The 14,688-nt window shown below is 41.4% G+C and overlaps 1 protein-coding gene across 2 annotated transcripts in view; it reads right to left on the minus strand.

Annotated features, from left to right (window-relative positions):
* Positions 1–14,688, minus strand: part of mbtps1 (membrane-bound transcription factor peptidase, site 1) — a 142,895-nt gene that overhangs the window by 24,686 nt on the left and 103,521 nt on the right. For both annotated transcript variants that reach the window (XM_043707204.2, XM_043707203.2), the window contains exons 13-18: positions 12,154–12,342; positions 8,511–8,683; positions 5,446–5,561; positions 3,602–3,758; positions 2,509–2,633; positions 855–932 (exon numbers count right to left, since the gene is read on the minus strand). In XM_043707204.2, the coding sequence (XP_043563139.1) occupies positions 855–932; positions 2,509–2,633; positions 3,602–3,758; positions 5,446–5,561; positions 8,511–8,683; positions 12,154–12,342 (838 nt within the window). The remainder of the gene's footprint in view (positions 1–854; positions 933–2,508; positions 2,634–3,601; positions 3,759–5,445; positions 5,562–8,510; positions 8,684–12,153; positions 12,343–14,688) is intronic.

The raw sequence follows: 14,688 nt of genomic DNA on the forward strand, positions 1-14,688 counted from the left end.
CGCTCCCTCACCACCAGACGCCTGGAGGAAGAACGCCTCATCTTCCGCCTCGGAACACTTCAACCCCAGGGCATCAATGTGGACTTCACCAGTTTCCTCATTTCCCCTTCCCCCATCTCACCCTAGTTCCAAACTTCCAGCTCAGCACTATCCCCATGACTTGTCCGGACCTGTCCTACCTGCCTATCTCCTTTTCCACCTATCCACTCCACCCTCTCCTCCCTGACCTATCACCTTCATCCCCTCCCCCACTCACCCATTGTACTCTATGCTGCTTTCTCCCCACCCCCACCCTCCCTTAGCTTATCTCTCCATGCTTCAGGCTCTCTGCCTTTATTCCTGATGAAGGGCTCCTTGGATGCTACCTGAACTGCTGTGCTTTTCCAGCACCACTAATCCAGAATCTTCTTCCAACAGCCTACTCACAAAATCATGTTACAATCCAAGGAGAATGCCCACTATTGCAGACAGTGTGGCAGAACTGGTTGGTGCCATCAACCACACTGTAAGCTTCTGACATTTGAAGCAATTATAGAAAGCAAACACCACAGAATCAGAGCAATATACTGATGATTCTCTTTCACCAGCAATAGTTTAATAAAGAATGGTACAAACTTGGGAGTGAACTATTTGATTTCCCTAACATAGGCAGTAGTGAAGGAGGAGACATTTAGGATCCTTTAAATAGCTAAACAGAGAAGTGTTGCACAATAGTTGCAATTTGATCCCCAGAAATCAGGTGATCTTTCATTATTATCACTGCAGTATTTAAATCAAGAGACATAACCAACTTGACCACCCCAAACCTTATAAGGAAAGGAATAAAATACAGCTGCTAAATTAAAAGTTCCCACCTTGATCTTTTAGAGTTTGAGCAAGAACAAGACCATCCTCAGGAAATTTGGCAATACTGCTCCCTGAAGCATAATACACTGAAAAGAAAACAAAAGCATTTCAGTAAATCATACTGTGAAGTTCCACACAAAGCAGTTTGGAGACTGCTTCTCTTGCACTAGAATGTATTGATGGAGTATATAGAACAACATTTCAAACATTTATTTAATGTTGTGCTAAACCTGTACCAAACTGGTTAGTTTGTGTACACTTAGCACTACGCAGAGTTCTGGTGAGATTATAAAAGAGATCTAGATAGACTAGATACCGAAATGCATGGGTAGACATATCAAGAGAAGTTTGATAGGCTGGGTCCAGGAAGGCTGAGGGGAATCTAATAGAGGTATTTAAGATTGTGAAAGACTGACAGAGTGGACATAGAAAAAAATGTTTCATCTTCGGATAAAGAACTTAACTCAAAGCCACCAATATTGGATAGCCAGCATAAAATCCAATTGGGACATTCAAAGAAACTTCCCGGCTTAAGTTAATTGTCTACATAAATAATGGAGGCTAGACAGACATGAAGGAAAAGGGAACAGAAGATCACAATGGTACATTTGGATGAGGGGGAAGCTCTAATGAGGCATACACTTCAGCAAGCACTAATTGTGCTAAACAGCCTGTTTCTGTGTTATATGTCTAAGTATGGCATGGTGGCTCAGTGGTTAGCACTGCTGCCTCACAGGGACCCAGGTTTGATTCCAGCCTCGGGTGGAGTTTGCACATTCTCCCTTTGTCTGTGTGGGTTTCCTCCGGGTGCTCTGGTTTCCTCCCACAGTCCAAAGATGTGCAGGTTAGGTGAATTGGCCATGCTAAATTGCCCATAGTGTTCAGGGATCTGTAGGTTAGATGCATTAGTCAGGAGTAAAGGTAGAGTAAAAGGGCAGGGTGGGTCTGGGTGGGTTACTCTTCGGAGGGTCAGTGTGGACTTGTTGGGCCAAAGGGCCTGTTTCCACACTGTAGAGATTCTATGAAAAAATGTAAATCATATAAATGAATGTTGTTCATACAATGGCATGGCTTTGTGTACAGAACGTGCATGCCCAAGAACTTACATCACTGACATTAATTTCTGCACATTAAGACCTGAACCTTACTATCCCAGCACTGGTGTGACCATAAGAGTAGCACCAAATCAACAGAGAGCTTTCAAAAAGTGTGGCAAGTGTCTTTGACAGAGCACAATGACGAAAAGATTTTGAAACAAAAACAAATTGCTGGAAAAACTCAGCTGTTTTGAGGGTCACTGGACCGAAAACATTAACTCTGTTTTCTCTCCACAGATGCTGCCAGACTTGCTGAGTTTTCCCAGAAATTCCTGTTTCTCTTGTTGATTTCCAGCATCTGCAATTCTTTGGGGTTTTCTTTGTAAATAAAAAAATGGTTTCTTTGGGCATGAGAGTTGGAGAGAGAAACAAAAGGTCAAGATTTGTCATAAACCTCCTGTTCGTTCAACCTCAAAAAACATCATCTATGGATTAGTTTGCTGCTAGCTTTGGATATTCATACGATCTTTTATATTTTATGTATTTTTTACATTGTGCATGTTATATGAAACAATCTGAACTATAATACTGCAGCCATCTCAAAGCAATACAGTTAGAAACATACTGTCATGATTTGCCATGCTGAAATCTCCTTCGTATAAGCCATCACCAAAAGCCATGCCCCATACAGATAACAGGTCATTGAGTGCTGGGATGTTTGCACCTCCAGTATCTGGCATCCACCACTGCCTATGACAAAGAGACGAGCACAAAAGAATCATCAGTAGGTCATGCTTTAATTACTTAATTCAAACTAACAAAAAAAGCACTAAAAAATACCTTGTATTCCAACTCATTTTTTCACCTACCTTTTTAAGACCATGACAGCTTCTAAGTTATACTCAAAAGTTACCATCAGTCTGGCAGCATCCAGTATTCATTTTCCATATACCCCTGACAGCCATTAAAATATTACCCTCCTATTAAATCATACTTGTATCACAGCCAAATGTGATTCTGTTTGCATTCAACATTCACATAGGATTACTGGATATTGAAGGAAGGTTACTGGACTCAAAACATTCATTCTACTTTCTTTCCACGGATGCTGTCAGACCTGCTGAGTTCCTTCAGTAATTTCCATTTTTGTTTCAAAGTCTTTCATCTGTTCAACTTGTAAATCAAGATCAACTATGCTTAAAAATATAATAATTGATGCCAGCAAATTTCTCAACACTTATTTTCAATTCTCAGGTTAAAAGGAAAGCCTTAATCCGTGTTAACACATAATATTAACACAATTAGGTAAACAAGAGGTTCCTTCAGAGCAAGTCATATTATAGGACTACAGACATCAAATAAAAATCCTCAGTTTGAGGAGGAAAATCTTCACTCAAATCACCGGGATTATTTTATGATCAAGTTAGTAGAAACTAAAGTTTTGGCATTAACAATCTGTCTAATGCTAGAATATGAGGAATGCGAATATTTAAGTACTAAAGGAATAAGCATCGATTAGCTAAAGGGCCTTCAGTCACCATACAAGAAAGAAAATGCAAGAAGTCCAAAAAAACTGTTTCAACACCATTTAGAAAAACAATACAATATTACAATCGTTCTAAATTGATATCTCTTTCTCAGATTATATTGCCATGAGCTACTTTGTTCAAAGGAGGCAAGAAAAATACAAGATTAGATAAACCACAATTAGCTTATACCTTGTATTTTCATCATAAAATTTCACTTTTCTCATTACAGATGTGTTGTACCAATCACTGAAGACTATTACAGAAAGGCCATTATCAACATCACGTCTCAGTTTAGTAATTTCCTCAGGAAAGTATTCTTCTTCACTATCTACCATTAACAAGGTACCTGCAGGGGTTAAAAACAACATCTGTTCATAGATGGAATGTATCTCAACAGTTCAAATGACTACATTAAATTGGTTTAAAATGCAGATAACCAAAGAACCACTTTCAAAGTAGCTCAGATCTTGGCAGAATTACAGCTGGGGCATTCCTCTGGCTGAAAACTTGGTCAAACCTCAAAATAGTTTCAGAGAGTAGACCAAAAATATTCACCAGAACAGTGTCTCTTGGAAAAGGCTGTGCAACCAATGCTTCAAAATAAGACAAACTGAATATTGTTTACTTTGCAAATACTTATTTGCTACTTTTGAATGTAATTGAACCGTGAACTTCACCTTTCAGTAGTCTACGCAGTAAGCATAGACTTAGGACACTACTCTGAGGAACATCTGCATTGATGTCCTCGGATCAAGGTGATTGGTCTCCAACAACCACCTCAACTCAACCACATAATCACGTATGACTCCCTATTAGTAGAGTGCTCTCCCCCTGCGAATTTCCATAGAGTTCAATTTCACCAGAGCTCCTTATTGCCAAGTTTGGACAAATGCTGCCTTGATGTCAAGGCCAATCAATCAATCTCATCTTCCCTCAGGCTCAGCTTTTTTGACCACGTTTGGACAACGACTGTAAGGAGGTGACAAGCTGAGTGGCCTGAACCAAAGCTGAGGATTAATGAGCAGGTTCATGCGAGTGTTGCTTGACGACACTATCAATAACACCATCAATAAACTAATTGACGATCTAGAGGTGGTTGACAGAGCAATAAAAAAAGTTGCATTAGATCTGTGCGTTGCTTTGCAAAGACATACCTTTTTAATTTTGAGGGGAGGGTGGAAGTCAGTTAACTCACTTGACTGGATGGCTGGTTTACAATGCAGACTGATACCAATAGCACGGGTTCAATTCCCACACTGGCTGAGGTTTTCATGAAGACCATATCTTCTCAACCTTACCCCTCGCCTGAGGCATGGTGAACTCCAGCTTAAACTACTGCCAGTCATCTCTCTCCAATGGGAGAGCAACCTGTGATCTGGTAGGATTAGGACAACTTTATGTACGAAACAACAGTCGATTTGTGTTCAGAAAGCTGCTATTAACGCTATGTGATAAAAATCAGATAAGATGTATCTGGGCAACCTTCAACATTGTTCGGCACATCGCAGCACAGTAGTTGTGCTAGAACAGCTTGATTGGGCTGCAGTTATTTCTCAAGCACAACTCCTCAATATCATTGCTGGAATGTTGTCAGGGACCATAGTTTGTAGGATCTATTGCCTTCAGCCATTTTTTGAAATCACATGGCGGGAATCCATTTCTAACGTTGGGGCGTTCATTAGAAGCCTAGGTAGATTATCCACTTGTGTTCTGGCTGAATGTGATAGCTCCTGGCCAACATTAAATCAATAATAGGCACACTAATGGTGGCGGTTTCAGAAAATGATCAAATTCTCTCTTGCTGAAGATAGTCTTTGTTTAGTACTTGTGTGGTGTGAATATTATTTGACACTTATCAGGTATGTTGTCTGCCTCAGTATGGAGTTAAAAATCACACAACACCAGGTTATAGTCCAACAGGTTTGTTATTGGAGGAGCGCTGAATAGTACTGAACACTGCAGTGAACATTCCTAGTTTTGACCTTAGGATAGAAAGAAGGTGTAAGCAAATAAGAGTTAAATGTAAAATGTACCATACTGGCTGGCATCAAAACAGGTGATGGGTGCTCCAAGCACCTCTACAAAATACCCCATGCTTCGCAAATGCTGGTACATATCCCGAAAATTGGTGTGCACGTGGTCACCATTCCTAAGTGAAAGAAATAGGAAATGAATATTCGATCAGTTTCTTTCATTGTTGAAATCTCAAATTTAAAATGTTTTGGAGAAGTTATAATAATACATAGTAGAATAGAAAGGAGACTGTGAAATTATCAACTGTAAAATAACCAGCAGCATAGAAACAGAAACTTCACTTCCAAACTAGTTTACACCGTGGGATCTTTGTGGGTCACCTAATCTAACTTGGAATTAGGGCTGGAAGTATTCTTTAAGCGTGATTATTCTTAAAACATGTTGGTACCAATAAACTGAATAACCCTTTCAATTACCAAGTTATCCAAGTGGATCACATCAAATATCTCCTTCCTTTGCCAAAACCACTCACTAAGCCAGGACCCAAAGCAAAGATAACATCTACCTTTTTTTTCCCACCATCAAGTCTCCTTAAACTATTCATCTTGCTCTACCTAACCCAATCTTCAAACTTGTAAGGAACTCCGTCTTCTTCCCCTTCCCTTGGTCTTCCAGAGTATCCCCTATCAAAGCCCTTGTCAGATTTTTCCGATTTCTGATACATCCTCCTTCTTAAAACCATTCATATCCTTGAGATGCAGCTCCTATTCCTTCGATTCCATTACAACTAGACAGTTGCCAACCAGGCTTTCCTATCTGGCATCATCTTAAGCTGATATTTCAGGTACTACCTTCTACCTTTCAAAGTATCCAATGAGGGAGGGAAAAACAGAAATATAGACCATTTCTTAAATGGTGAGCCACAAGGGTGTTAAATTTCAAAGGGATTCAGGTATCACTGAAAATCAAAATGCTCGTATAGCAAGCAATTTTTAAAATATTCATTCACAGGCCACAAGCATCACTGGCTATGCTAGAATGTACTGCCCATCTCCAACTGCCCCAGAGAAGGTGGTGGTGAGCTGTCTTCCTGAACAGCTGCTATATTATGTCGAAACACCTGCAGTGCTGTTAGGGACAGAGTTGCACAATTTTGAAGCGAAGATAGTGATGTAGTCCTGAGTTAGGCTATTGTGTGGTTTGCAAGTGGCTGTGTTTCCACCTCTCTGATCTTGACCTTCTAGATGGTAGAGGTCACTGGTTTGGAATGAACACCCAAAGAGACTTGGTGAATTGTTGCAGTGCATATTGCAAGTGGCAGACATTACCACATTGTGTCAGTGGTGTTGAAGGTGTTACATGGTTCGAGAGAATGTTGTTGTAGACTCAAAAAGGAGGCAGAAAAAGATCATTCACTCTGGACGTCTGGCTAGGATCGCTGCGAATACTTACCTTTTGCACTAATGTCGTGGGCTGCTGCATCATTGAGGATAGAAATATTTGCTGGAGAAGGCAGTTCCACAAGTTGTTTAACTGTCCATCATCATTCACGTCTGGACATGGCAGGCCTGCAGAGCTTATATCTAATCTGTTAGATGCAAGTCACTTAACTTAATCTATTGAATATAAAACCCAAAGTTTTTGACAGGTTGAATGTGGAAAGGATGCTTCCTTTTGTAGGAGAATCTCAAACTAAAGGTGACTGTTTACAAAACAGGAATCATCATTTAAAACACAGACCTTGGGTGGCAAGTCTTTGGAACACTTCCTGGGAAGGTGGTAGAAACAGACTCCTTAAATATTTTTAAAAAGGAGGTAGATTCATTCTTGTTAATCAAGGGGGTGAAAGGTTAGCTGGGTGAGGCAGAAATGCAGACTTAAGGCCACAATCAGGTCATCCATAATTTTATTGGACGGTAGATCAGGCTAGGGGCTGAACTTCCTATCCCTGTTTATATTGCACGTTGTTTATGCTTCATCGGGAAGACATGGTCCGGAACCAGAAAATAAGTCTGAGAATAAAGGGCAAGCAATTGTGGAGCGAGATGCAGAGAAACATCTTCACGCACTAGATGATGAATCTTTGGAGTTCTCTGCCCCCGAGTGTTATGGAGATTCAGTGTTTGAGTACATTTAAGAAGGAGATCAATAATTAAAAACACCAAAGTATATAAAGATAGAGCAGGAAAACTATGATGATGATCAACCATGGTCTCACTGATTGGCAGAGTAACCTGGAAAGGCAGAATGGCTTACTCCAGCTCCTATTTCTCATGTTGTGCCATCCTTAACCCTCTATTACTGCATCTTCAACTTCCTTTGCATCATTAATGCCCTTGAATATACTATAGGTTCCAAAGCCATGTTCATGTTTGAAAATTTCTATCTGATTTCTCTCAACGTTAAAGCTGAAATTCAAGAAGGATAAACAACATTGAACATCAGATGCTGCCAGACCAGCTGTGCTTTTCCAGCACCACACTTTTTGACTCTGATCTCCAGCATCTGCAGTCCTCACTTTCTCCACTTTGCAGTGGTATACAGCAATATTCTTACTGCCCTGCAGTCAAGTCAGTACACTAATATCTACTGAAAGAAAGCAAACCGTCTACAGCATTAGAGATTAAATTGTAAAAGTAAACTTGCATGATTAATTCAAGGTTTACTTTCCCAGGTAAACTCTGTCTTACTGGGCAGTAACAAAGCACTCTTTCAAAGCCATAACAAATCACTGCCTGCCAAAAGCTTTAAGGTTTACAAAATACCGTATCAACTGAACTGAATAACAGTGTGTGTTAAATTAGGAGTTTGTGCTCTAAGCTGTATTAAGCACTTTTTCAAATATGTGGATAGTGAACTTTTTAAACACAACAAACCATTCTATCAGTTTACATCATATACCTGTTTTCCACAAAGTTCAAATCCAAATGGTATATTACTTTCTACACATACATATTAACACATGCAACCAAGGAACATACTCCAATTAATTACTTTTTTATTCATCTTACTACTCCTAGCACGCATTGCTTTTACAAAACTAGAGCTTTTCACTCAAAATATATCACAAGAACAGTGAGAAGAATAAATAAATGTGCAATGGAAGTCTCTTGGGGAAGCTCACCAATCTAAAGGATCGTTTTTCATGCGCAGGTTATCCCTTGGAAAGTAACCAGGTGGGTAACGCAGGTTGTGATACTGATCCCACAAAACTCTCTTACTGCGAGGTGGTGTCGGAATGATCTTCACCTTGACTGGCAACTTCACAGTTGATGTCATTTCATTGCCATTTTTTGACTTAAAGACAAGAGACAGGACTAGTTAGTATTACACACTCACATCCACAGAATGTCAACACTTCAATTTCAGGTAGCTTGGTAAACAAATAAAAATAGAAAAGATGGGATTCTAAATCTACCCAGTATTCAAAGTATAACCTCCAACATTGACAACTAGTTCCTGCACAACAAATGAGAGTTAAGTTACAAAACAGCATGAATTACTTATCAACATAACAGAGCTGACAGTCTGAATGGTTGAAGAGACAGTGACGACCACTTCACTTTCCCAAAGGACATTCATTTCGGTTTGTGCAAAATGCACAAACTAGCTTTAAAGAATGCATCCATAAACATTAAGCAGCTAGCTCATAGGCAATTTAGTGAATTTTATTTTAAATAATGAGTCAAAGAATTGGCAATTGATTGCCTCTTTTTATCTAACAGTAGAACTGGCTTCAAAAGCAAAAATAGGAAAAAAAAATTTAATACTGAAACTTAACGTCTTATTTTGATTCTTTAGTAGTAAATGCAGTCAGGAGCATTTTCTTTCTGGCATAAGGTGCTGCGGAAATATGAAATTCCTGTCCCTAAAAAGGCTGCAGATATTGGATCAAAATTTTCATTAATGATATTGACAAACATTGATGCAGTCAGGATAATGAGGTGAGGGGAGATGACCTGCAGATTAGCTAGGAATTAGATGATCTATTCCTGCTCCTTCCCTTCCACCCCATGTAAAAGTTAGCATTAGTATGTGCAAATGGATTTGGAGAAATCAAGATGTTCAAAATGTTTTGTGTACATCAAATTACTCTGAAGTAAAGCAACTTGCGTGGGAAATCTGCCAAAGCACAGACTTAACAAACTTACTTCAGGTAGAGTAGAATTTCAGTACAGATTTAAAAAGACATTTTGTTGCAGCTTTTCAACTTGCATCCCATCAAGACAATTTGCAAGAAAGCCAATTTGCAAGGGGGAAATAATCATTTATATTGAACGAGAGGAGTGTGCTGATTGGTTGGCAAGGGGATTCTGATTAGTAGGTGTTGCCATGGAGAACACAGCAGTTACTGAAGATTAACTTAACTGCCAGACTTTGTTTAATTTCAAACCAGGCAGCTTGACTCCGATTGATCAAGGCATTGCCCTGAGAAATGAACCAGCAAATGGCTGTCACCTATTTCCTTGAGGTGAAATAAAAAGAGAGTGTGCAGACATGTTCTTTCTGTCAAAAAGAACACTGACCTGTTTATTAATAATGTAGCTTTCCAGCAGGCCTGCACAGCAAATCCTAAATTAGCCGTCTGTATAATTTGCTACTCAAATCAAGGTTATCCAGCAAATGTCCAATGGCAGAAATAACATCTAATTATGGAGACTATTTTGCTGGCTTTGCAAGCACAGACTAGTTGGGTACAATGAGTACTTTGCTTGTGGTGAATAGCCAAAGGGATATGCTGTTTGTTAGGATACAACAGCCTTTGGGATATATGGCCTACATACCTGGCTTCACACTGGTACAGAAGTTAATATATCAGATTATTCATTTGTGAGATAGGCAGAATGCCTTTTTGGTTTGACAACACTATCTAACTAGCGAACACCACTCATATTGCATTGTAGCAGTGTGAATCTGGTGCTCAAACATTTGAACTAATTTCAGGTAGACAGGGAATGTTGACCTGTTGGGTGCATGATATACAGCTTTGACAAATGTGTCTACTGAAGGTAAGGGTCACAATAAAATTTTTAAAAATTAAGTTTTTAAAAAGTTCTAGTGAACACACAACTATATTTATTGTATGCTAAACTAAACCAAATAAACATTTGATTAAAAATGTACCATCACAAATTGGTTTGGAATTAGTTTTACAAAAGTAGGGTCACTGGCAAAATCAGTCCGAGGTCAATCTGAATAACTGGCTTTGCAATTTGTTGCTTCTGTCTTCCATCAGGTTGTCTGATAAGGCAACAGTAAATTGGGTTTGGCATTTAGAGACCAAACACAAACTTGCGGAAGAGTTCAGGGAACATCTCTGATCTGTACACACCAATCAACTCGCCTTCCTGTGGCCATCCACTTCCGCTACCCCTCCCACTCCCCTGAGGACATACCCATTCTGGGCCTCCTCCACTGCCCACACAAGGCCACCCACGAACTGGAGGAACACCACCTCATCTTCCACCTCGGGAGCCTCAACCTCACGGCATGAACATTGAATTCACCAGTCTCTAAATCCCACTTCCCCCATCACCGCATCCCAGATCCAACCCTCCAATTCAGATCCACCCTCTTGACCCAATCTACGTGTCTACCGTCTGTTCCATCTATTCACTCCACACTTCCCACTAACCTATCACTATCACCTCCAACCTTCGCCCACCTATCGCCATCCCACCCAGCCCCACACCCCCCATTTCTTTCTCAGCCCCCTTCCCCCTCCCCAGTCCTGAAGAGGAGGATTATGTCCAAAACGTGAACTCTTATGCTCCTTGGATACTGCCTGACCTGCTGTACTTTTCCAGCATCACGCTTCATCAACCCTGACGCTCCAGCATCTATAATCCTCACTTTCTCAGAATTTGAATCTCACAAAATTTACATGTTATAAATCTTACATGCCTGTAGATCAGTAAATAGTGCTGTTGCCAAAGTATTCTAAAGATCAACAGACCATTTTCAAAGGACTGGACTCAATTTTTCTGTCCCCCAATTGAGTATACGACTATTTTCAATGTTATCTAGTGGCATTCGAGAAGAGACTTAGGAAGTTATGCTTTAAGTTTGGTCTGCAGCACGAGCATTACACCAAACTAACATATTAGGCAACATAATTAAACGGAAAGACTGATAGATTGTGAGAAGTTTACAAAGTAAATAATATAGCAACAATCATTAGGCTATTTCAGCTTTTATTTTTGTTTGCAGGTCATGGTGATGCTGGTAACACCGCATATATAGCCTATTGCCAATTAAGTTGATGATGGAGGACAGCCTTCTTGAGCGAGCCCAGTTCAATGGTGCTGGGATATTCGTTCGATACACATCCTAATCAAAAGGCATGCAACTCCAAGATAATGGAGTTCCCATACCATTCATGCATGTTTTTTTTCTGCTGGTACAGTTCACAATGGGAGGGATCTTCTTTCAAAATAACCTCAAGAGTTGCTGCAGTGTATCCAACTGATAGCGTGGCCTGTGTTTGTCAGCCCTGGCAGAGACGGTAATTAGGTCTAGTGGAACATCTCAGTTCTCTATTCAGCAATCTTTAGATACAAAGAAACTAAAGCATACATTATATCCTCACTTACTTATGGGAGTTTTTTTTCCAATGGTGCATTTCTTGACATTCATCATTTGTTCATTTTTAGTGCTCCATCAGCAGATTTTCAGATAAGTATGGGTCATATTTTCCTGAATCTAGATAATATTTTAGTTTTATAACATACCAAACACAAGAGAAACCGTTGATCTGATAGACTTACATCATTTTCAGCTGGTGATGCAACAGTAACCATCACATGGCCCTGAGCAATGCCTTCCCATGATGCAGCTTTCTTGGTGACAGATATCGAAATAGCTAGAAAGCCAGACCACGGCCAAAGGACTTGGGAATAGGAAAAAGCGACCTCTATGTTGTCTCCATTCTGAGGTAAATACGGCTGCCAAATTGGCTAGAAAGAAAACATGAAAATCATTTAAAAAGCCTTCCAAATAGCTGATAAGAATCATCAGTAATTTATGAATGGGAAAGGAGGTAGCAAAAGGAAATATGTAATAGAATTCAGACAAAAGTTATGACAAATGAAAAGGGCAGCCCTAATTTCCACCCACAGGCAAGTCAGCTACTAAAATTCCTGACGAGGCACATAAAATAAGTATGGAGTTAAAAGATAACTGTTCTTGTTTCACAGTGGGTCTCTAATATGAAGTTAAGATGTTCCACTGTTCAGAGAGTCAAAAGCCAGACAATTCATTACTCTTTCCCAGGTCGTGTTGTCTGAGGCAGTGGGTCTGCACTCATGTTTGCTTTGAAATCCCCCAATAAGTAAGGTTACTATGCCAAAGTCCACATTGAACAGGTCTGTCACTATGTGGTGGAGCACAGCATTGCAACATGGATACTCATGAGGTTAACTGGCTCTGTTTGAGTTGGATGGTACAAGCGTGTTCTAAACTGTTTGTATGGGATTCTATCATCAAGTATGTTCTGAAACTTGAAAAGGTTCAGAAAAGATTTACAAGGATGTTGCCACGGTTGGAGGAATTGAGCTATTGGGAGAGGCTGAATAGGCTGGGGCTGTTTTCCTGGAGCGTCGGAGGCTGAGGGGTGACCTTATGGAGGTTTATAAAATCATGAGGGCCATGGATAGGATAAATAGGCAAAGTCTCTTCCCTAGGGTGGGGGAATCCAGAACTGGAGGGCATAGATTTAGGATGAGAGGGGAAAGATATAAAAGAGACCTAAGGGGCAACTTTTTCACACAGAGAGTGGTCCGTGTATGGAATGAGCTGCCAGAGGAAGTGGTGGAGATTGGTACAATTACAACATTTAAAAGGCATCTGGATGGGTATATGAATAGGAAGGGTTTGGAGGGATATGGGCCAGGTGCTGGCAGGTGGGACTAGATTGGGTTGGGATATCTGGTCAGCTTGGACGAGTTGGACCGAAGGGTCTGTTTCCATGCTGTACATCGGCAATTTGAATCCATGAATTGAAGGGAAAGAAAGGATCTAGGAAAAAAGACAGCATAATAATGACAGCTTAATGTGAAACAAAAACAAAGTGCGGAGAAACTTAGCAGGTCTGGTAGCACCTGTGGAGAGAGAAACAGAGTTAATGTTGAGTCCAGTATGACTCAACTTCCTGAAGAAGGGCCTGTGCCCGAAACGTCGAATCTCCTGTTCCCTGGATGCTGCCTGACCTGCTGTGCTGTTCCAGCAATAAAGTTTCAACTTTGATCTCCAGCATCTGCAGACTCACTTTCTCCTCCAGTATGACCCTTCTTTGGAACACAAAGGAGCTGGAAGATTCTGTTTTAATGTTAATGTCAGAGGTGCTGGAAGAGCAAGTGGTACACATGAGCATGTTCAGGACAAAAGACAAAGGCAGTGGAATGTTGGCAAAAGTGTGAGATACATTGAGTAGGTGTAAACATTAGCTGTGAAAAGGAGAAAATAAGTTGGCTCTGCCAACAAGCCAAAAGGACACAAATGAGATACGGCTGTAAGAAGGTGTGAGAATGTAAGCAAAATGGAGTACAAAGGTCATACTCAAATTCAGGAACTGCATATTAAACCCTAGAGGTTGTAAAGGGTCTGAATGGACAATGGGATGCTGTTCCTCCAGCATGCATTCAGCTTCGTTGGAACACCTTCAGGTCAAGGATGAAAATGTTAGCATTGGAGCAAGATGGTGTATTGAAATGGTAAGCAACTAAAAAGGTCAGGGTCATTCCTATGGCCAAAGTGAAAATGTTCTGCACAGGGATCAACCAGTCTCTGGCTTTGTCAGTGTAAAGGAGACATATTGTGAGCAGCAAATACAGTAGACTGCATTGAAAGAGGTATGCGTAAAATGCTGCTTTACTGGAAAAGTGGGCCTTGAACAGGGGGTAGGGGGTAGGGGGTGGGGGGGGGGGGGGGGTGAGGGGGGAGAGGGGTAGGGGGGGAAGAGGGGTAGGGGGGGAAGAGGGGTAGGGGGGGAAGAGGGGTAGGGGGGGAGAGGGGTAGGGGGGGAGAGGGGTAGGGGGGGAGAGGGGTAGGGGGGGAGAGGGGTAGGGGGGAGGGGGGGAAGGGGGGGAGGGGGGGGAAGAGGGGTAGGGGGTGGGGGGGGGGAGAGGGGGAGGGTGGGGGGGGGGAGAGGGGGAGGGTGGGGGGGGGGAGAGGGGGAGGGTGGGGGGGGAGAGGGGGAGGGTGGGGGGGGGAGAGGGGGAGGGTGGGGGGGGGGAGAGGGGGAGGGTGGGGGGGGGAGAGGGGGAGGGTGGGGGGGGGAGAGGGGGAGGGTGGGGGGGGGGGGG

Source organism: Chiloscyllium plagiosum, unplaced genomic scaffold (genome assembly GCF_037043375.1).
Source record: "Chiloscyllium plagiosum isolate Xiang-an unplaced genomic scaffold, Cpla_swu_hap1 HiC_scaffold_17, whole genome shotgun sequence".
NCBI classification, from domain to species: Eukaryota; Metazoa; Chordata; class Chondrichthyes; order Orectolobiformes; family Hemiscylliidae; genus Chiloscyllium; species Chiloscyllium plagiosum.